Source organism: Lagopus leucura, unplaced genomic scaffold (assembly GCF_019238085.1).
Source record: "Lagopus leucura isolate 7727_CA_CO unplaced genomic scaffold, USGS_WTPT01 Super-Scaffold_73, whole genome shotgun sequence".
NCBI classification, from domain to species: domain Eukaryota; kingdom Metazoa; phylum Chordata; class Aves; order Galliformes; family Phasianidae; genus Lagopus; species Lagopus leucura.
In genome coordinates this window covers 33,746,505-33,771,542 of record NW_024962252.1, presented here as the reverse complement: position 1 = coordinate 33,771,542, position 25,038 = coordinate 33,746,505, and the positions used below count along the sequence as shown (strand labels likewise).

The 25,038-nt window shown below is 34.3% G+C and overlaps 1 protein-coding gene across 1 annotated transcript in view; it reads right to left on the bottom strand.

Annotated features, from left to right (window-relative positions):
• The window catches only part of GRIK2 (glutamate ionotropic receptor kainate type subunit 2), a 346,262-nt gene that overhangs the window by 229,029 nt on the left and 92,195 nt on the right, over window positions 1–25,038 (bottom strand). Inside the window, exons 2-3 of the mRNA XM_042881979.1 lie at window positions 7,238–7,405; window positions 3,461–3,718 (exon numbers count right to left, since the gene is read on the bottom strand). Coding sequence (XP_042737913.1) covers window positions 3,461–3,718; window positions 7,238–7,405 — 426 coding nt within the window. The remainder of the gene's footprint in view (window positions 1–3,460; window positions 3,719–7,237; window positions 7,406–25,038) is intronic.

The window sequence follows — 25,038 nt, the reverse complement described above, 5'->3', positions numbered from 1 at the left end:
TCATATTTCAGTCATTCATTTGGATTTTGATCCACAGAAATTACACGGCTGGTCTCTGCAAATGTCTCCTATCGTAATGTGGATCACCGTGCTGCCTAGTTTCATTCAACACATCTCTCCCTATTTCTGCATATTATCTGTTCTTGTACAAACTTTACCCTTGTATATAAAATTTACAACCATGAAATACATTCTACTGCATGCCTACAATGTCATTTTGTAGGTTTGTTATTATGTATCTCCAAGATTAAAGTCTTGTTTCCTACATTTAGGTAAAATGCACTGTCATTATATTGGATGTCAAGTTTTCAGTCCAGCATTCTCATTTTCTTTCTTCTTTCTCATTCTGCTAAGAACAGGCACACATGTTTTTACAAAGAACAGCTTTTCACATAAATTAGGAGTTACTCAACTCATTTACATAAAAACAAAGATACGAGCAACCTTTTTCAGGCCATTTCACTATGTATCCTTGCTTTTTTATCTGTCTGATCTTTAAAGTTTCTTAAGCATATAATACTTAGATAAAAATTTTCTTCCTGATCTCAAAGATTTACTTTGAACCCGTTGCAAAATTCTTTCCTTAATCTTTTAACAATGTCACCCACTTTCCATCACCATGTACCCACTTTCTGCAAGACATTCAATTTCATTATAAATTTGCAATAATTGGAAATTGATAGTATGGAAAAAACATCCTCAAGATATAGCACATCAGGAAATAAGATGTGGGAAATATAGAAATAAGATAATGTGAATTTTTATGCTGGTCCCAAGAAGGAAATAATTTTATTTACAAATCAGTGCTACTAATATATTATTCTAAAAAATATCAACAAAATCGCATCCTTTTCCTTCATTTGATTTAAAGCACTGCATTCAACATTGAAGACCATCAGAAAACATTTTCATTTCTGAAGCCATTTTTCAGGCTTTTAGTTTGGCTTCTGTTCATAGATACAACAGATTTTTGGTGTTTATACTCATTCACTCAAGACCAAAACAAATGTTAATTAAGAAAAAAATCTCAAAACTCTGTTTACATCAACTTGATCTGCATAAAGCATTAGTTGCCAGTACAAGTGCCAGTATAATTTAAAGGTCCCAGCATCTAACCATTCGTGTATACTTTGCTTTGGAATACTTTCGGATGTACAGACTTATTTAGAATTTATCTGCCCTATTTTTCTTAGAACAGATTGCAATATGCACTTGAAATTTTGATATTTTGAAGAAGATACTTTGCCTTTTTGAGATCAATTAAAACTATTAGATCATGCAGCAGGTGAACACACCGTCATTTTCCCCCTTTTCTCTCCTAAAGACAATTGACTGTAGCAAACCAGTAAACTGAAAGGACTTAATTAGTATCCAGGGACAGTTTAGTGGTATTTAATTAACTATAAATTACTCTAAGGGAAAAAAAAAAAAAAAAAATCCTAACTGATCTCTGGTTAATTCCTGACAGATCTTTAAGGAAAATTCTAGTTGAAAGGAACATACTTTGCAGTTTAGAATGATCACAGGAAGCAATACTTGTCTTCAGACTAGCAAAAAAAAAATAAATATATATATATATATATATATATATTCAAGAGCCTGATTCCAATTTTTAGTTTGTACAACAGATGGACTAAATGAAAAATGTCTCATAAGAGTTAAGATGAAGGGAAAAAGGAAGACATAGAAGGAAGCAGAACATAGATACTGTTTGAAGCCAAAAAAAAAAGTTAGTGCAGAGATTCACAGGAGATTCAAACAGAGATTCACAGGAAAAGGAGACAAACTATTTTTCCCTGAAAGAACAGACTCAGCTAACCAACTTTCACCATGCCCTAAGATAGTACCAGGCCAGTACGTCTTTCATAATATTAACACCTTTGCCCATCCTCTGAGCATTTTTATTACTCTATACTTGTTGTAACAGACTGAATCTTTTCTTACTGAATCTTTACCGAGAAGTAACATTCTTACTAATTATTACTTCACCACATTTGTAGAGTCTTGACTGTTACTCTTTACTCTGTATTCAACCTGACCTTTACTCTCTCTAGTGTTACTGATTATATCGCTTTAGAAGCATCTCTGTTCCCAGTTTCAAAAGGACACGACCTCCATTCTTTCCTGTGCGAAGTTATCCTGTTTTCTACATTACAGGATCCTGAACATTGGAAGCAGGTCTCCTTCAAAAGCCATTCTGGATATTTTAAAATTAGTCTATGAATGATTTAAATAAAAAATATTTCAAATTTATGTAAATAAAAATTTATAACCATTTAACTAAATCACAAATTACTTTTCCACTATTCACTTGATTAAGATTTGAATATTCCTTTTTACCTCCAGTCTTATTTCAAAGCGAGAGTTAAAAAATAAAATAAAATAAAATTAAAAATTAAAAATGAAGTAGATTATTTTTTCCTGTAAGCCTGTAATGCTAAACTTGAAACCAGAAGTTTGATTGTGTCTTTGGTAATATCAGCCAAACTTCTAGAAAGACAGCCTCTGAATTCCACTGATGTGTTCTTGTTTTCCATCTCTGTTTCCTCCTCACCATTTACTAGCTGTTGAATCATCAACATCATCAAAAACCTTCTTTTACACAGAATTATGAGAAGGGTTTGTCAGAGTCAGTTTAAAAACGATGGAAGAAACTGTTAACTCTTCCATAATATTAAATCTCTCATCTGGCTAAATGACTTCCTTGTATCCTCCATTACAGACAGATTTTCCTCTTACCAGCTGGTAGTTCTAACCTCCAGCAGACAAGCCTCAAATTGGACAAGTTTTTTGAAATTTCAAACCAAATACCACTGCCAGAGCAAACCAGAGGTTTTAGAGTGAGGTTAAAGGAACGGTATCAAATTGGGGTATTTCTGATGGAAATTCAGGAGTTCATTTTTAAACGATGTGAATCATCTGCAAAACAAGCATCCACATTTCCTCCGCTTTCAACTCATGGGAGCCAAAACCAGAGTTCCTTCTGTGACTCTCTGAAAATGCAGTTACCAAAATTCCAAACAAATATGGCAACTATTTTCTAACTTAGCTAATATGCCAAGAGCAGCACTAAAATGTAGCTGTCCTATTTGACCAGCCAATCCATTACATCTTTCAAGTTATCATCTTTTTCTTCAGAAACTGAGTTTTAAATAAAATCAGAAGACATAGCTGTTAGCAACCGTGAAGATACTGAGGAAAATACAGATAGAGCGTGACAGATTTATTGACAGTTGCAATCTCAAATACACACAATTCAGCAAGTGAAGGATAATTATGAGAATACTTATGCTAACAAATCTGTGTTATTTGTTACACTCTACCTTGCCAATGGAATTTCTTGTAATTAAGCTTTCTTAAAATAAAGCTGTAACAGTACTGACACCCCTCATTCTTCTTGTATGCATGAATATATATTCATAGAATCATATCTGCACCTAGTTGCATGATTTAGTCTTACCAGTGCTGTCATCATAAACAACAGTAACCGTTTTCCACTTGAAGAACTGCACAAGGTCAAGGATGGCACGGCTGAGTGAAGAGAAGTCTGGATAGAGGCTGACATAGAAGGAGTCCTTGTTGTCTGACACCTGATGTTTCCAGCGGGTCTGGATATGTGGAACACCCAAAGCATTGCAGATTGATTGTACAGCATTAGCTGAGGAGCTATGGGATGGTCCGAAGATGGCAGCTACCCCAAGAGATAGCTGATCACAGGCTGAAGAGAAGACAGAAGTCTGTCAATGATGAGAGGAAAGAAGGCAGTGTGCCAGAAGGTATTGCACAATTCGTATTAAATAAAAGGTTCTCCATGAAATATAACTTTACTTCTGAGAAAACTCCTTTCTTCTGTAACAAACAGATTTCAACTTCTGAATACATTTCTAAGTTTTCACTGTGAGCTGATGAATAGCAACACTTAACTTCTAAATAGTGCTCAGCTACATTTAATAAATACTTCTATGTCAGTGGAAGTCACAAAGGCCAGCAATTGTGTATAATTGTGTATCTTGTCTTTTTTATTTCCTACAGTATGCTCCAGCATTATCTTGCAGAAGATGAGTTGGCACATTGCAGAAAGAAGCCAGAAAAATTAAGCAATACTGGAGACTAGTTTCTCAGTCCATGCCCTGCTCCTGTTCAGATCACTGCTATAGACATAACTTTTATGAGCATGTAGTTCTGAAACTCAACAGATTCTGCCTTTCTAAGGAAACATCTTATTTGGTAGAGAGAAGTAAGGGAAAGTGTCTCCATAATCTAATATGAATGTATTTATATGAGGCTAGATTACTTAGTATTTTTACACCACCGTTGTTGTCCCTCACAACTAAGGAAACAAGCAGTAGAAACACATTTTACTACATTATTTTTCCTCGATAAGTTGAAATTAATTTTTTCAGTTGTGCCATGTCTGTCCTTTTCAGCACGATTAAAAATACTACAAGTCTTCAAGAAATCATGCTGGCACACCTTTTTATTCTTGCAGAGCATCAGTGGTTTAAATGAACTTCTCATATACACACAAGATCTCCACTGTATTACTAAGCATCAGATTAAGGCCTAAATGACTAGCCTGATAAAAAAAACATTTATGCTAATATTGCCCTTCCTAAGAGTAATCAACAAGCTTTATGCAAATGTCAGTAAATGGGATCACTAACAACAGCAATAGCTACCAGATGGCTTTTCAATGGGCTTTTTTTTTTTTTTTTCTTTCTGTTTCTGTGATTTGAATAATGCAATGCTTTCACATGTGATTTAATACAACTCCATCAGATGCATACCAATTTTTGTAGTGCACTGAAGGATATTTTGTTTGCACTCACATTACTCTTCATTGAAACAGTATCTTGGAAATATCATCTTGCTTTCAGGTTGCTCCTTCACACAGTAATTTTAAAATCCCATTGATATTTAGTTTGTATTCAGCTTAAAAAGTATTTGTTAGTAAGAGGTTTTAACAGGCTGTTTTTTGATGCAGCACCTGCCTGGTCACTAGTGGACAAAATCATTAACCACGGAATGAGTTAAATGTTTCAATCTCACAGTTAAAACTCTGCTTTGGAGTCATCATAATAAAATGAACCATTTTAGGCTAGCCTTTAGCCTTCGATTCTGGACTAAAGTACCTCTCAGCATCAATATGGTTGGCTGTGAATTGATGAAGCAAAAAGCTATGAGTACTAAAAAATTACACAGATTTTGATACAGCATGACTAGTTAAAAATAAAGATTTGCATTCTCATGCAAGATGCAAACAGGAACAATAAATATATCCAATCAATTACATTTTGTAATTCTAGCATCAGTTATTTCATTCTATCAATAGTTAGCAATAGTAAGGTTAGCTTGCAATCTCCAAGCAACCCCTAAGTAAGGTCTAGAAGTAGAGTTGTCATCTCAGAAGATTGTTAAAAAATTAAAATTTCAGAATAGATTTCTTCACTTTTTATTAATTCAGGAATGAGGACAAATTATTCAATTAAATTTCACAAGGCAGAATGCATTCAAATCAGATAGAAGATGGGGACAGAATTAAGGATTTGTTTACTATTGGCTGAGATGGAAAGAGCAGCCTCTCAGAACATTCTTTATCTCATCAGAATAACTATTCAAAATAACCATTAAAGAAATAGCATACTTCCTTTCTCACTCTCTGCTACAAATAAATTATTTTGCTAGGCATAAATATTTAGTCTATAATATTTTTCATGTATCAAAGCACCTCAGAAGAATTTAAATGCTTATTTCCATACACAGAGACTGTCTATTCTCATATCTAGCAACAACAGCCTTATACTGAAATGGTTAATTTTGAGAAATAAACAATTAGATAAGCTTCCCATGTTGCAAATAAAAGGCAAAAATATTTATCATTTCTAAATTGATTTTTAATCAGGATTGTATTCCATTATGAAGATGTGCTTCGTATACATCTGCACTGACATAGCAGCTTTTCCCTAGCTAGCATTTCTAATGTAGCATCAGAAGTTTTCATTTTACTTAGCAAAAAAATCTCTTCTTGTTTTTCAGTCAGAGTGACATGTTGAGGACCAGATCTCTGTGAAGATTTAAGGCCCAAATCTCTCGTAACAAATACAAGTTTACCTTTTCTTGTTAAGGATTCATATGAATCAATCGTATAAACATTCATATGAAATTTGCTTTTCAATTTATAAAAACATCTACCATTAAACACTGTGTAATACCATGCAAAATTTAATTCAAGTTCTGTCACAAAGTTTTGGGTTTTCAATCAAAAAAGGACATATACGAGTTACTGGGTTTTCAACTTTCTACAAAAAGGCAGTGATGCAGTATAACTCCCATGTTGCATCACCGTGTTTTAGACCAGAATGTAAAGCAATAGCTCATAACTTCAATTGTTCGTGAGAATCAAAGATCTGAAAGTTTAGGAAAAAGTGTTCATAATATTTTATAATCTTGAAAATCATCTGAACTGATGCTTTTACATTTATCTGGTAACAACAATCCTAAACAAGACTTAATTTTCAAGCTTATTTTTATGCTTTGTTCTCATCAGATAAGCAAAATTACAACTACTTGCTCTCTTTCACAACACAAGCCTGTTAAAATATGTCAGTCACACATATGCTAAAGACATTTTTGAAGATGCACTTAAAGTGATAGAATACCTAAAATTGAATTGGAGCCTTGGTAAATATCTGAGAACGAGATTTTAGCCATGAAGCCATAAAAAAATTCACATTCAGATTTTGAGCACCTTAATGAATGAGAGGGTTTTGTAGACTTTCCTCCAGTAATGTTGGAAAATATGCCTGATGGCATACAGACTTGACTACACCACTGAAGTCTTAGCCTTTTCCAAGATCATTGCAAGTTGGAAGCACTTGGCATTTCCCAGGGAAAAAAAAAAAAAAAAAAAAAAAAAGATGGGGAAATGTTTTCTGATACCAGAAGACCTAAATCTCAAAAACACCCTAATCACAAAACTCAAGAAAAAGAAATTTCAGATTTCAAATGTTTAAAGAAATAGATTTTGGACAGGGTAGTGGGAACATAGCTGACATAATGTAATTTTCAAGCAGTTACCATTACAGCTTTCAAGGGGCAATATTTAAAACACTTCTTTAATGTCAGCTACAACCTTGTACAATGTCACTGCATATCTTTATAGAAAGACCTTTTTCAGGTAGTTAAAGCACACGAGTTTTAGCTGCTAATTAAAGAAATTAAATACACAAAAAGTTACCTTTTTTGGATGCTTCAAAACTGTCATAGAGATTTATCTTTTGGGTGTCATATGTTAATGTAGTGTTTGGCAGAAGAGTTCTGTTTCTGTTGATTGTGTTCACAGCAAATCTGAAGGCTAATTCTTCTGCTCCCATTGGACCAGATTCCACACACTCAAAAATACCTCCTGGTGGTGAGGGAGAGAAAGAAAAAAGAAAGAAAGGAAAAACAAAAAACACTAGTAAGCCAAAATGGCATAAAAGAACAATTTCATTATTATTTTGGAAAAAATTCCTCTAGCCTATATATTGGATATAGATATTCTTAACCTAATAAATCTGATATCGTGCAATTAGTGTAAAATATCCCATGATTTCAGTGATATTTGGGTCAAACAATAACCCAACAGCAGTATGTATTAATCAAACTTACCTTAAAGAAAATAAGTTGAGTTTTTTTGCTGTTGTTGTTTGGGTATTTTGTATGTTTTTTGTTGCTTTTATTTTAAAGACATCCTCTTTACTAGTACAAATAAAACCACTATGAGAATATAAAATAATCACATTATTTAGAAGTAAAGTGTAGGGACAAAGAACATGTAATTATTATTTTACATACTTAAACCTGAAAAACTGCATTCACAACTTCTAGATCATAGGTACGTAGAAGGCAAGATTTCTGGAGTCTTGTTTTCTACTGGTCTATGCATTATATAGTATCATGAAAAAGATAAGAAAGTGGAAAGTTCATTGGAAATGCAATTCACAAAGAAGAATATTAGCAGGACATCTCAGATTGCGTCAAGAAGATTTATACACATTTTAGCCTGACTGTGTACCTGAACATATGTATATATGTTGAGCAGAGGTTCAAACTATACTCATCTGCACTGAGCTCAATGTACATGCTAATCTTAATTTCAACAGATAGAGGATTCAACTACAGTCCGCGTAAAGGTCAATCACATGTAGAAAGCATCCCCAAATGGACTGCCCGAGTAGGACACACCTAAAAGGACAGGCAATTTCTAGAACTGCCTTAATCTTATACGAAACAAACAAGATTGTTATATATCAGTCCTTCTCATCTCGTAATAAGATATCACTGCCCATGAAATATAAATTAACATATAAGTTGCAATAATAAATTATTCTTTGTTCTCAAAAGGCCAAGAATATGGTGTCAATAAAAGTAATCTGAAAGTATGTTCTTCCCAAGGCATAGAATGTCTAAAAAAAATAAAGGTCAGCATCACTACTGCCCTTTCTGTTCTTTTGTTAATAGTATCTGTGAATAGTAGTAACTAGGACAAGACAGGAATTACATCACTGCAAGAAATGTTTTTCATTTATTTTCTCCTAATGTGTACGCATTCATTTTGAAAGTTATGTGGCTACCTGGCTTTGTACTATCTAAAAAAGTCTTAATCCTGGTTTCTCAGAAAGAAACTCTCAGCATCAAAGTACGTAGGAACTGAAACCAAACTTTGCAAACAACCAAACAACCTACATTTGGAAAAAGTCCTTGTTGAGCATCCAACTAGACAAATCATTTCTAAAGCAGAAATAATGTGTATTAAGTTATTAACTCCTTCCCTCTCATATATTATTAAACACAAAATGGCCTTTCAGATTTCTAACCTTTTGATTCGTCCAGCCTGTTTCTCAACAGAATATGGAGAACAGGTGTTAATTTTTATTTTATTTTTTTTCCCAGCACGTGAGTCTTTAAGTTCCTCATGAGTGCCCTAGGGACAGATGCTCGACAAGTATTAACTACTGAAATGAGACTTGTCAAATAACTATTTTAAAACTAGCATTTACAGGAGAGGCAAACATTTAAGAACAATCCAGATATAGCAAGGAATGATTCACCTGATTAAACATATAAGAATATACATAATAGATAATCAATATTAACAGTAATTTGAAGCTAAAAAGAAAAGGCAAATATGAACTTAGTACATTTTCAAACTGAAAAATTAACCATACTTGTTTAAACAATAATATGCCATTAACATGAGAGGCAATCTGTTTTTTGAATTTAATAAGTTATTCGGGAGAATGTAATCTGGTAGAAAAGATTTTTTGCTGTTTATGGCTTATAGTGTCTAAATATTATAAATCAAGCTATGATATTTAAAAAAAATGTTGCAGAAAGTTAAAAAATAGTGGATGTGTGTTTAATATAGATATTAAGACACAAGAAAAATTGCAAAAAGTTACCATAAATATAATCAGAATTAAGACAGATTTTATAGATTTTCTTAGAGACTTGGAAAACACTTGTTCAAAGAAATTATGAATAAATAATATCACACAGTAAAAAAATATGATATCCTAAGCAACAAAGGATTTACAAAGAGAAATATGCAATACAGTGTACCTTTCTTCTCTCTGTAATTTTTACACTAGAATCACAGAATAATTTAGGATGTAAAGAACCTTCAAGATCAAGTCCAACTATACCAACTCTCAACAAAACAGGACAAACAGTATTTTTGATGGCCACTGCCCTTCTTAATTGCTTGGTTTCTAGTCCCTATGAGAAGCACAAGGTCACACTTGACTCATGAGTGGTGTCATCCACTCTGTAACTTGAAACATTCCACTCAGAAAAGGGACCCCAAGCTTCCTACCTGAATTTTTGCTAGCCTCGTGGTATTCACTACATCTTTCACATTCTGTGGCTGCAGCTGAAAAGAAGAGCACCTTCTGCCTTACTTCAACAGCTAAATTAGGCACTGCTGGGCATGCATCACAGAAGACTTGTTTCTTTGCTCCTCCCAGGGCACCTGCCACTGGTTGCTAGCAACCAGAACCTCTTGGGCTGGGCAGACTTTGGTCTGAACCATGACATCCTGGCTTGGCTATACACCACAGTTTCCCTGGAGAAACATGCTGCAGCTCTAGGACCAGCACCAGGGAGGAAGGGGTCTCCATTTCAAGAGAATTCTGATTTGCCTGTGCAAAGTCATGACCCCCAGTCTGAGAAGTGCTTGGGCTGGAACTAGACCAGAGAATGGCTGAGAGCTTTGCCACTGACAAGTGCCCTGCAGCAAAAAGCACATGGCACTTCAGCAAAACAGAGCCATGGAATACAAGTTTTATACTCATTTTTTTTCCATTGAAAGATTTTCTTCCTTAATTTATATTTGCCTGGAACTCAATACAATCTTGCTCTTTTATTCTTGTATTTTTCATTCTCCTCATCTCAAAGTCTTGAGATAGGGGATACCTTGTCAAAGATGCAACCAGGATATCTAAAATAAAGATGGTTTTGTCCTCCCATATTCATGTAATTCTTAATGGGATTGATAACATCACATAAAAAGACAATTTTATGAAAATGCCAAGGCCCCTAACTTCTGTAAGTGGCAACAGCATGTATAATTTCTCATGTGCTCCACTAAGCGTTTTCTCCTCTCATTCACATGTTTTCTGTCTTCATGATAAATGCACCCCCTCAAAGGTGGCAACACACGGTCTTCATCAAGGTAAATTTCCATTCCTAAGGAAAACAGGTAGAAAGAACAATCTGTTTCTGTCGTGCTGATTAGAGTATTTTCCTGGGAGGAAGGAAAATATAGCTTGTGGTTACTACTTTTTAACATTTTATGCTAGATGGATGTTGAATTAAAAATAAGAACCTTAGAATATAATTATGCCATATACTTGTTTTCTATTAGTTTCTAACTTGAACAATGTCAAACTTACAATTCAGTTTCAGGGTATTTCTATGTCTGCTGAAGCAGTGAGGAATTAATATCACAAAATTTAATACTTTGGATGCTGAAAGAGTTAGGTTCAATCTTAATCTGTGCACTAAAAGCATTGAATCACTATGTTCTTAAAATGCACCATGTCCTACTAATACGCAAAATGGCTGAGAATGCCAAGCTCCCCTGTACTAACCAGAAGCTGCTAACTTTGACCAACTTAATACTGCATTCAGGGTATCACAGTTTTTAATTAATCTACTTGAATTTTGTGTACAACTATGAAGTTGCACACTTACATAGAGCAGAAATTTAGGCAGAGACACATCTACATTCTAAATTTCAGAATGTAGTCATAAAATAACAACTCCTTGTTCTCCAGACAAGAGTTCCGTTAAGTATATGTGGAAGTCTATGTATGTATATTTTCAGTATGCTCAGCAGAGACACAAGTATGTATGAGCTCTGGCATTGATAGAAATGGGAACATTCAATAGAGTGCTTCCTCTGTTGTTGCACGAGATACACTTCAAACCTAATACATAGTCATCAACTGCCTTGGTCTTACTCCTCTGTTCTCATTTTTATTACTGAATATGTAAACAGTAGCAATAAACACTGAATATTTTTAAATAAAATATTGTATATAAAGTACACCTACTGGCTTAATACTGGGAAATAAATCAGAAATAACACTAGATTTTTTTTTTTTAAAAAAAAAAGGAAAGCAAATGAATATAAAGGATTGTCTTTGCACTTTTTGTACTTCAGCTATACTTTATTGTAGAAGAGAACTTATTTCTCAAATCAGTTATAGTGTACTGAGTCATGCTGCTCCCTCCCAAGAAATCTTTTTCCTCTATTTCCAATGGACCTTGTATTCAGGATAGTCTTATTAGTAATCAAACTGAGGAATGTGTTGCATGCAGACAGGAGAGTCATAAATCTTGCCATTGACATGTGGAGAGTCAGCCAAGCCAATGCCTATCTCTGCCTAACAGCTTGGAAAAAAAAAAAAAAAAAAGGTGTTGGGTTTAGTCTTATAATAATAACCACATGCAGACCCATAATAGGCAGAAACATGGGTCTTCATGTACAAACAACAGAATATCCTAGAGGTAACATGAATTTTTTTTTGCTACCTCACAACATAGAGAAAATTTTAAAGAAGTAGTTTAGCATTTAGTAGTTTAGCACCATATGTTATGTCTTCATTTATAGTGCTAGTGATATAAGATCTCTGACCTATGACAAAAAGTGTAGGGAATACAGCATCAAATAACTACAGCTCAACCTCTAGCTCAAAGTTTTACTGACTATGCACAGTAGGTGATGACTGTATAGATGAATATTTTCACTGTCACAATTACCACTTTGCAAAAGTTTACAAGACTCTGGAGGTGACCAACAACTGATGAATCGCAGTGATGAGAACAGTTTCAGATAAACCAGTAGAAGCCAGATGTGCAAAAACCACTGTGTAACAATATTTAAATACTGTATATTTTGCAGTGATTTCCAGGATAATTAAGGTCTCCTGAATCCTGATATACTTAAACTACTTTTACTGAATCTGAAATTCATTATAGTTCTTCATTGCAGTTATCATCACTAATAAAAATAAAAAATAAAAACACATTTATATGATCAATTATTTTTAAAAGAACCAATAAGAAAAATCCAGTCATCAGTGTAATACTGAAGCAGCAACAGTTTCTTCAAAAATAGTTAAAATTTTTGGAAAAAAAGTTATAGTAACGTTTTATCAAAAAGGACAAACTACGTATTACTGAAATTAGTATAACTAACATAACTGTAATCATCTTTCAGAGAAAAAGTCTAAAACTGTTTTTTAAAAAGCTATACAAAGCAAAACAAACAAACAAACAAACATGACTGACATTTTCAGTTTACAAATCATACTGGTTTTCTGACTTTCAAATCATTTTGCTGAAATAGAAAAGGCCAGATGAAAAAAGTACTTCAATGTGGACATGTTTTAGCAAAGATTACAAAAATAACTAAAAAATTTATACGGCAAAACTATTTAAAAAAAAAAGCAAATATGGCTGGTATAGAACAAAAGAATTTATCCTTCGTATCACACTATCACACTCCCAAGTTTGTTTCAATAAAAATGAATGCTGCTTAATTACTGAGGCTACAGGCTATTTTAGTCTGTTCCTTCTGAAAAATTAAACATTTAAATATACAACATAAGACCACTCTACCTCAGGTCATACTCTGACAAATTAATTGAAATGAAGCTTGTTGACAAGCTAATTTTCTGAATTCATATCACTGAAAGTGTATCAGCTATGTACAGAGTTGTAAAGTTTTACTGGTTTGGCATCAGGAATTTACTAAGACAGTTTTCATATATGAAATCAGGAGGGACTAGTTTAAACCTGAACTCATGCTAATACAACATCATTGACATTAATGAAGTTATGGAAACAGCATTTATTATAATTTATGTTTTACCTTGCGTGAGGATATAAGATGAAGTTTCTTTTTTTAATATAAAAACATCTTGATAAATACCTGTTTTAACAGCTATAATTTATATACATTATATTTATTTCATTGCTACAAGAACACAAATTCACACACTTCTACCGACAGACAACCTCTTAGTTAAGACATTATTAAAAGTAATATCAGTCACATCATGGTGAGCAGTTATCAGGAAAGATTGAGGCAAAAAACATTTAAATATCTCAGCCTCCTTCTCCTTGTCTGTTGCTATCAGCCTGCCTCTGTTGCTTACTAGAGAGGATATGCCCTCCTGGATTTTCCTCTTCTGGTTGAAGTACCTGTAGAAGCTTTTCTTGTTCTTTGTGGCATCTCCTTGTGGCCACATTCTGTTCAAGTTCAGCCTTGGCCTTCCTGACTTCATCCCTACACAGCCTAACAGTTTCCCTATACTCTTCCCACAGTACCTGTCCCTATTTCCACTACCAGTGCATTTTCTTCTTGCTCTTCAATTTGACCACCAAGTCCCAGTTAATCCACGCCAAACTCTTGCCTTTCTTTCCTGACTTGCTACACCTGAGGATGGAGAGCTCTTAGAATCATAGAATCACCAAGGTTGGAAAAGACCTAAAAGATCATCTAGTCCAATCTTGCACCCTGAAGAAAGCTTCCTTAAAGATCTGCCAACTCTTCTGCACACTTTTGTCCAGGACAGCTTCCCAGGATGATTTCTGGACTGACTCACTGAAGAGCTGGAAGTTAGCCTTTCCTAAAGTTTAGCTCCTTAATTTTACTTTGTCTCATATCCCTCTAGAGCAAGAACTCAACCATAGCGTGGTCACTATAGCCCAAGCAGCCTCCAATCCTGATGTCACCAATCAGTTCATTCATATTTATGAGCGATAGGTCCAAGTATCGCATCCTCTCCTGGTGGGGCCATCAATTACTCGACTCAGGAAGTTACACTCAGTGCATTCCAGGAGTGCTCTAGATTGCCTATAGCTTGCCATACTACTTTTCTGGCAGATGTCTGGATAGTTGAAATCCCCCAGCAGGACAAGCTTTTGTGATTGCAATGCCTCCAGCAGTTTGAGGTAGAAGACCTCATTGACAGGCTCTGATGGATCCAGTGACATATCACTGACATGGTGTGGACAAAAGCCGGGGGTATGGCAGTTGCTGTGCTGAAGTAATTGATCAAGGTCTCTGACTGAAGGAATTTTCACTGGAAACAAGTGTGTTGCAATCAAGGCTGCTGTAATCAAGGCCATAATGATAATTCTGTCTCATATTCTGTGGAAGAGGGAAGTAGGACCAAGAATTTCCGTGGGCTATTGCTGTATACACTGATTTCATGGACTAGAAATTTATCTGAAAAATAAATTCCCATCCAATACAGACGCAATGAACATCTTAATAATGCAGTGGAGGCACGAGTATTAAAACAAAAACAACCAAAAAAAAAAAAATCAGTAAAGTGTTCTGCAATGAGACAAACTACATTAAGGATGGAATCAATATTTGAAGGAAAAATCATAGAATCCAGCAAACCTTGTTGTACAAACATATAGATTTTTTAGTTACACATCAAAAGATTACTTAGTCAACAGATATTTTAATATTGTATTATATTGATATTGTATGGTACCGGCAGCTCTAAGGTATGTTTCTCCTAAAAAGATTTGAATTATCTGGATTTAAGACAAATAGAACTATATATTTTGATTGTAAAATATTTGAGGAGATAAATATTCAGTCGATGTTGGATTTATATTGTTCATTTAATGTTAAATTATACCACAAAGAAAGTTTCTATTGTAATTTTTAAGCATGAGGCGATAAGAGATAGGAAGGAAGGAGGAAACAATAAGCCTGGAACCAAAGTTGCTTAAAGATTTTTAAAAGGAAATACAAAGACATAAAAATGACTATAAGTATCTTTACAATTATATTTTAAAAACAAGTTCATGCATTCCAGTATTAAGTGTGATGTGAAAAACATGTCAGAAACTTGCCTTTCATCAGTGCGGTTACTACACATGCTTTGAAAGTTATCAACAAAATTGTATTTTTAAATTAATATTACTAGACTGGATATGTAGCATACATACATAAAACACTGCTTCTGATACCTTTTCTATTTATAAATATTACTCATTTCAGTCAGAATATCAATTGAACATGACTACAGACAACATGCAAACAAAAATCTAAATGCATTTATCTACAGTGTTAGAATACACTATCCATAAGTTTTCTTCCCCCTATTAAGGATATGCATTAGCTTCTTTTGATACAGTAAACAATTTATTACATAATACAATTGATAATCTGAATGGAATTGTAATATTCACATAATATTTAGATTCCCATGACTAGAGGTAGCAAAAGGAAACAAAACACTAAAAGGAATGTGACAATGAGAATGGACTCATTTTAATAAAATGATCTTTCCAATACTTTAGCTAATAAAATGTTTTGAACTGTATTAAACAACATACTTCTGCTTAATTCCACTATCGGAATTCCACATAATATTCATCTTTTGTTGAAAAAAAGTTACTCTGTGTACTGAAATTTTCAGTCTACAGAAAGTAAGAATAAAGTTACTACGGCTACTCTGCTAAGAGTGATGCTTAGTCCACAATTTGAAGATTTGGTTTTTATCCAATGACTGTCACATAGAAAATGCTTAAATAAAAGTGAAAGCCAGATTCAGGTCTCAGGTTTCCTTCCCATTACAGTCTAAGACACCAGCTTCAAATTTGCTTCCCTATTTATTCCTAAATTTCATTTCACAGTAATAGTGCACTCACTGAAATACTTTTACATTGTTTTCTGTTGGCACTTTCTGATCAAATAATTTTGAATACACCTTCAGTATCAAGCACGTGGCATGCAGCAGTACCGTAAGAGTCAATTCCTAGTCATCCAGTTACCCAATTGCCTGCATTTCCCAAAATTTAGAAACACTAAAACGAGCACTACAAAATCCAGCAGATGAGAATTATCTAATATGCATTACAATTTTAACTGAAGTTAATTAATAAAAGGTTAGCACAATTTTCAAAATATCCAACACTTAGTTTTTGAATTCCACTTTGTTTTTCTTTTGTAATGCTTAATACTTAAATGTTCAGGAGTTTATACATATTTAAGTGATTTAAGAAAGTTCAAAACCTGCATTTTCCTACTTTTCTTCCTTTTCTCGAGGTTTTCAGATAGAATGCCTCAGAAACTTGAAACAATATATTACTTAACTTGAAAAAGGGAGAAGAGTATGAAATAATCAGGAGACTCACTCTCTTAATTAATTATTGAGAACCATTAAATATATACTGTTGATCTTTAGGTTAATGAAATAGCATTTAGAATATTGCCGTGGATAAAGATGCTACAGCTGTCTGAATGAGGTGCCCATATTGCTTATATTTAGTGAAGTACTTTTATTCCCACAAATATTTCAGGAAAAAAAAAGGGAGAATTGTAGTATTTTTGCTGCACATAGGTCATGATCTCCAAAGAATCAAGGAAAAAATATTTTTAGAGAACTTTAATTTTTTCATTTAATGCTTCCTGAAAAAATAAAGGGAACAAGTGGTGTATCTGCTTGTATAGCAGGGACTGGAACAACGTGGCTTTGTTTTCTAAGGGCTGTATATAGAAGTTATGAAATAATTTTCTTTTTCTGGACATGACAATGAAGTTGCTTTTTCTTTCTCAGTAGTTATATTTTATGAATCAAATTTTCATGTTGCATGAAATTTTTCTGCCGTGTTATAATACCTTAATTGCAACAGTTTATTGTTTCTGTTAGTCTTTAATGTTAATAAAAGATAACCCTTCCTCTATAATGCTTGAAGTATTTAACCTCCTTTCTAAATGGTTTCTGACATTTTCAAATCACTACTGCAGAAATGCAGTGAAATAGCAAGAAAACATAAAAAGACATGAAAGTATTTAAAATCAATCTTCAAAATCACACTTATGAAAAAGTTTTAAATGTGACAAATAAACACTTTTGACTTTTAAATGTAACAATAATTCACTTCAATACTTCTGTTTCCAAGAATGTTTAAATTAGAGTGTTTCTTAGAAAATAAGTCATTATGTTTTCATCTTAGCAATCTCACCAAAATCATTTTTGTCACAAATATCACTACTCTGTTTAAAATATGGCATGCACTGGTACAGAATTATGATTTAAATGCTTAGAAGCTATTTTCTGAAGACTACTATGAATATTATATGGAAAATCTTTACTATTGCTGTCTCTAATGTACCAGCTGCTTGGATTGTATACTGCTAATGTTTCCACAGTTTCTCAATGATTTGTTTTTGTAATCTTCAACTAGATGAAGGAAAAAAAAAAAAAAGACAAAAAGTGAGTACAGCAACAAGCAAACTATGAACAAAAAAGTACTCAAGTAATAGCTGCTGCTGTTGAAAATTCCAAGTAATAAAAAGTAATGGAATATATAGCAAGATTGTTGAATGCTACTGTGGATAAGAGAGAAAGTTAAATAAAACCAAGAAAGCTTATCTTTCAAAAACTATTAGGATGCATCTGCTTCTAGACTGAGTAAATGTATGTATAAAGTTTAAAAATATCTTGCTCAGATTTCTTTAGCCCACTTATTCCATAAATTCTACCAATATTGAAACATACTGAAACATACTACTTCTGTAAGATAATCCAAGATAAATTATGTATATCAGTATGGCATATAAGCAGAAATTGAAACATTGCTCCTGGAATAAATGAAATGTACAATATCAATTCCATAAATAACAAGAAATATAATTATAGAAAAAAGCCTCCTGCAAACTTCTCCATGCTATTTTCTAAACATTACTCTTAAGATATGCAGATTTTTGCTACAGATTCATATTTCTAAAGCCATTCAGTTAGTACCATAAGCACCAGTAAAAAGAAAATTAATGCATATGAAAGTCAAGAGGCTCAGAAACTGATAATTTATGACCATTTCATGCAGAGAACAGATTATAGCAGGATCTCAAAGTAAACAAGCAAAAATATTTAATGAGGCACAAGAGGGTCTGTTTTAACATAATACATTTCAGGGATACTGATTCACTTCTCCACTGATAAAAACAGAGGTGTTTATTCACAGCCTTTAGAAATATTATCAGAGAGACTGGATGGAAAACGTTGCACTTGATCTGAAGCACAGACACATGAACACTTCATGCTCCTCTTTGCACTACATATGACTTCAGTTTCTTTCTCTTAATAATTACACAGTTTTATTTTCCACAACATATGACGTGTTTTTATCTTTCAAAAATGTACACTTAGCTTTAAAGATTCATGTCTAGCTCATATGAAGTCCCAGTGTTCTCCCTAAAAATTCTGAGCCAGGGGGTTAGTTGTGTTGTACTGTTTTTATTATTGTACTTTTGTTTTGATAAATAACCACACCAGAATCTTAAGTTTATTTGCAATTACTGCTTTAAACTTATGCTGTAGAGAGTTAATTTTGGGGAGAACAATGACATTCAGCGGTCTGAAAGTAGTCACCTATTGCTTTGCCAGAGAGCCTAGTATCTCAGACCTACTATATCCATCTGGCAAACACATCAAATAACTCATTGGACACGTCACCATTTTTGTAAACATTTCTGGAAGCAGTATGTCTCAACAGCATCTACATTGTGGTAGCTGAACATTACTCTCTGAGATGAACTCAATTTCACCTACTCTTAAGCTTTTGTCAGTTAGATTTTTTTAAATTATTATTTGTATTTTTTTAATAAAGTAAATGTCTCTTTCAAATCAGTTATTGGAAACAGCCTTAAGACTAGATGAACTTTATTCTGAAGGAGGTCAGAAGACTTCCCTACTGTTCCTTGTTAAATATAAAAAATCCACACTCTTAAATACATGCCTGATTTCCTGCAGGTGAAAATTATCAGCTACTGTTCACTAAGAAAAATTAAAATGCTATTTAACCAGTTCCGATGATGATGATACACACAACTGCATGCAAGGTGCTATTTACTAGTTTCAGGTACACCAATTTGCACCTACTGCCAAAAAAAGAACTTACACAGGTAATACAGAATTTGTGCAAAATTCATCCTACTAGGAAACTGTCAAAGCTATTCTAACAGTTTCTACTATAATCAAAAAGAAAGGCATGTGCAGAGATTTATTCAAATATGGGTAGACTGACCAGTTCTTGGCAAGTGCCCTTTGCCTTCCTGCTCGTTATTGAGGGAGTTCAGATAATACGAATTAAAGCTCATTCTTAAAGCCTCTTTTCTAGTTGTTCTCTGCATGTTTGCACCCACACAAGATGATGTGAGAAATGCACGCAAGCAGTTAACATACTATGAAATCCTACTGTGATAATCTTCTGAAACAATGCAGTTATATATGCATAATTAATTTCATACTTACACTACAGCATGTTTACTTCTTACTGTTTACTATGAGTCTTTTTTTATCAAATTGCTTTTTAACAAAGACTTTTTTTTTTTAAATATACAACCTAATACATTTTTATGGTTGGTTTATTGTGGTTTAATTACTTAATGTTAACTGTGCTTTGAATCAGTGCTTTATTGCGTTCCCCCAATAAACAAAAATGTTATTTCATGTACTGATTTTCCTATAAATATGCTCACAAATTACAGCTTATTATGCTCAGAAAGTAGAAGGGATTTCTTTAGAACCGACATAAGCAGAAGCACTGGAGAGAAAAACAGGTTTTCTAATCCTCCACACTGATGTATACAAACATCATAAGCATGCATGCCTTCATACTTAAATTCAAATCTATAGTAAGTCAGACCTGTAGAAAGGTCTGTTTAGGATACAGCGACAAGTCAGTTGAAATGCTACTCATGCCATGGGAACAATGAAGCATGACACTTTGCCTTTTAAATCTGGCAACAAATTTAGTGGAAAATTAAGAAAGATTAATTTATTCTGTTTTCAGAAAGGTGGCATTATGGATACATTAATTAAACACATATATGTGGGAGGTTAAACTCCGGTTTTATTTACATGTATATTTAGCTGTTTCCTAAATTTATTTGGCACCTTGGATATGCATTCACTTGCAGTTTTCATTCCTGAAAATCTAAACTGACCAACCTTCCAAACCTGTCCTTGAAGAAATTTCTTTTAAAATATTTTCTTTCACCTAAATGCTAAAATGAAATTACATACATCTTTTGCCTATGCTAGTTTGTTACTAAAATATTTAGACCAAAGTGGATAATTATGTATCCACTTTTCAAAAAGAATTTAATCTCTGATTAAGATCCCCCCTCAAACCTACTAGTTGTTTTTTATTTTTTTTTTAATTTATTTATTTTTTTTAATTTGATGCTGCTTTCTCCTACAACTTAAAGAAAGCAACACAAGTTCAGATTTCTCATTAATAAGAGGGGAATTTTAAGGATTAGCTGTCATCTTTCTGAGTTTTTACACCTTTGAATAACAACCTATTTCCAAAATTTGTACAACTTAAGTCAGATCCTGTCTTCCATCAGTTCTATGATGTAACTTTTCATTAGACATTGTTCAATATCTCTGCTCTTCTCAGGTCTATTTTTCCACACCAGCAGGCTAATGAAGTGCAATAATTTAAGTCTAAACATGGGAAAGCACTATCACTCATGCTAGAGAGCAGATGTGCAGGCAGCATACTGCAAACATCATGCAGAAATGCATAACTAAGCCACTAATCTGAAACAAACAAAAAAAATACAGATTTGAGTTGGTCACACAAGCTTAGAAGAGGCCAAATCCAATTCTCATTTCTGCAACACATTTCTAGATCTTCAGAAGCAACTAAACTGCATTGCTTGAAATTTATCGATACTTCAGAAGCAACAAATGATTTAAATAATTCTAAACATATTTGAACTCAATTTTTCTGAATAATTCATTCTGAATAGTTCAGCTCTGAGATCTTGTATTCCAGGCTAGAAGTTACTTGTTCTTTTTCTCTTGTATGACTTTAGCAAATCACAAGCAATTCTAATTGGAAAGGATGTGATGCAAATAATTTTCACACTGTCCCTTACAGATGCTAATGTGGATAATCACTGTTGATAGACTTAAACAATTCTTCAAATATAAAATACTTGATTCAGTCTCATTTAATGATTTGGCTACTGCTGAACAGCGCTTGCACAGAATCCAGGCTGTCTCTACTTTTCATTTCACTGCCCCAGCGAGCAGGCTGAGGGATGGAAAAGGTTGAGAGGGGCACAGCTGGGATAGCTTACCAAACTGACCCAAAGGGTATACCAGAGCACCTAAAATTATGTTCAGCATTAAAACTGAGGGAAGTTTTTCCTAAGTAGTCATTACTCAGAGACTGAATAAACATCAGTCAGCTAATTTGTTTGCATCATTTGTGGTTTTTTTCCTTTTTTTTTTTCCTGATTTTTTTTTTTTTCCCACCATGTACTGAACTGTCTTTAACTTCACAGAATTACAGAATATCAGGGGTTGGAAAAGACCTGAAAAGATCATCTAGTCCAGTTGTCCATCCCTCTGCTGGAGCAAGAACACCTAGTTCGGGTCACACAGGAAAGTGTTCAGGCATGCTTTTAATGTCTTCAGAAAAGGAGACCCCACAACCTCTCTGGGTAGCCTGTTCCACTGTTCTATTACTCTCACCATAAAGTTTTTTTCTCATATTTATGTGAAATCTCCTATGTTCCAGCTTGCCCCCATTGCCCTGTGTCTTATCATTGGATGTTACTGAGAAGAGCCCGACTCCATCTTCATGACACTCACTCTTTACATATTTATAAACATTGATGAGGACACCCCTCAGTCCCCTCCAAACTAAAGGGACTCAATTTCCTCAGCCGTTCCTTGTAAGGGAGATGCTCCACTGCCTTAATCATTTTTATGGCTCTTGACCTACGAGACACTTTTTCTTGCTATTGCCCTCTCATTCCTTCCCCTAGCCCACTGTGGGTGGACAAACGACCACACACTGTGACTCTTCCCTCTACTATCCTGGTGACCTTTACAAAAACCTTAGAAGGGCTTTGTTTGGACGTACATTTGTACTATTTAGCTACAGGGAGGTTCATTGCAACCCTGTTTTATTACCCTTTATCAAGGTGATAGTTACATATAAACACAAATGAATAACATTTAGAACTTCCACGTTCAGTTGATTCATGGGTGAGAATATGCTATACATCCCTTGTGGTGTCAGAGCAATCTCAAACACAGATACAGATTTTGGGCAGAGAATGGCTTGGAAGCAGCCCTGAGGAAAAGGATTTGGGAGTGATGAAAGACTCAACATAAGCCAGTAATGTGCGCTTGCAGCCCAGAAGGCCAGCCATATCCTGGAGTGCACCAAGAGGAGTGTGACCTGCAGGTTGAGGGAAGTGATTCTGCCCCTCTACTCAGCTCTTGTGAGACTCCACCTGGAGTAGTGTGTCCAGTTCTGGTGCCCCCAACACAAGAAGGACATGGACCTGTTGGAGTGGGTCAAGAGGAGGGCCACAAAGATGATCAGAGGGCTGAAGAATCTCGTCTGTGAGGACAGGCTGAGAGAGATGTGGCTTTCCAGCCTGAAGAAAGCTCTGAGAAGACCTTACAGCAGCCTTCCAGTACTTGAAGAGGGCGTGCAAGAAAGCTGGAGAGAGACTTTCTATAAGAGCGTGTAGCAACAGGGCAAGGGGAAGTGGTTTTAAACTGGAAGAGGATAGGTTTAGACTAGATATTATGAAAAAATTCTTTGCTGTGAGGATGGTGAGACACTGGAACAGGTTGTCCAGCAAGGCTGTGGATGCCTGCTCCCTAGAAGCATTCAATGCCAGCCTGGACAGGGCTTTGAGCACCCTGATCTAGAGCAAGGTGTCTCTGCATATATCAGGGGAGCTTGAACTAGATGATCTTAAAGGTTCCTTCCAACCCAAACCATTCTATGATTCTATTACTATTTAAATATTTTCCCAATAGTAATAGCTTAACACACAAAAAATGTTGTTCTAATAAATACAGTTCATTGAGAAATTAAAGTTCCTACTAGCCTGAAATAAAGGAAATAAATTGAGGGTTAGATTTATCTTGCAGAAAGTATCTATAAATATCATTAGTGACCTTTCCTCCTCCATTTTCAACTTATTAATTTTTTGTTTTCTTTTAGTAGCTTATTTATCCTCAGCTCCCAACACATCTACATTCATTTCTTCCATAGGTTGCCACTACCCATCAGTATCTTTTTCACTGTATTTAAAAAATAGTTTTATCTAAGAACTGTTCATTTGATCTTAAAGCCTGGAAAATATTTGCTCAATCATTACGAAAGTGTAGTTTCCTTGAAGACTGCTGACTAATTACTGCACAGTTCTGAAATTTTAAATGACAAGCAGTTGTTTGATAGAAATTTAGAAAAAACAGAGCCAGAACAAGGAAACTTTTGATTCAACATCTATAGCTTTACCACGTTAACTGTGTTTACAGGTGAATATAAGGTCTCCGTGGTCACAGGCCAAATCAAATCAATTTCTGCTCAGCCAAACATATGATTTTATTTAAAACAGTGGTGAGAAAGATCTTTTGTTTGCTCAAAACATCAAACTGGAGATAGGAGTTATTAGAAAACATAGACACAAACTCAGAGCAGAGTGAGTTAATGCCAACTACACCTGCATTACTAGAAGATGTATTTGACAAAGCAATTCACAAATGCGCAATTAAAAATTAATTCAATTTGGCTGGGACATAAGCACTCTCAACAGCAGAAGGGCCATTAACAAAGGGCAGTAAAAGGCAAATGTAATGCCTGTCCTGAGAATCATTGTTAGGATCAACTCTCTTAATTACATGAGAGAGGGTAAAAAAAAAAACAACACATAAAAACACATTAATTGCATTAACACAGCACCTGAACTGGAAAGTGCCACAACTACTACAGACAGCATAAGACTAACATGAAATCAACCAAACAGTCAACTAACAAATAAAAAAAAAATTACACACACTGGGGTGAAAGGAAGTCAAAGTATTATCAAAGATACATTATTTAAATACTTAAAAGAACAACTGGAAAAAAAAAAAAAGCATTTATACTAAAACCTAGTTATGATGCTTCACAGATCTACAATATAATATGCTAGAGCCAAAGTATTATAGCAAAGCCCATGGGGATAACAGCATTAAGAAGAATGTACCTGAAACAGTGTGTAAAACTAAATGCCTAAGGGAAAAGCAGAGGACAAGAAAGAGAAAAATTAATCCAGAGAAACATCAGAATAATGCACAGCTGGGAAAGTCAAGATCTGTAAACACAATTTGGTATACTCAAAAACACTCAAAGCACACTCTTTCTATCAAAAGCATGAAAATATGCCCTCAAGTTTTCTACTAGAACCTACAATGAGAATTTGTGGTTCTCTTTGTTTTGTATGTTGTTGTTGTTGTTTGGGGGGGTTTTGTGGTTTGTATTTTTTTTTTAGAGAACAACAAAGCCATTCATAAAAGCAATAGAATGGTGTGAAGAGGCCAGATATCCGAGATCAGAGTCCCAAACAAAAGGGATTTCCACACACACAACTTCATTCTTCTACTCCTCAAATAAGCACACTTTCAAATTTTAGTCCTTTATTTCTCATGT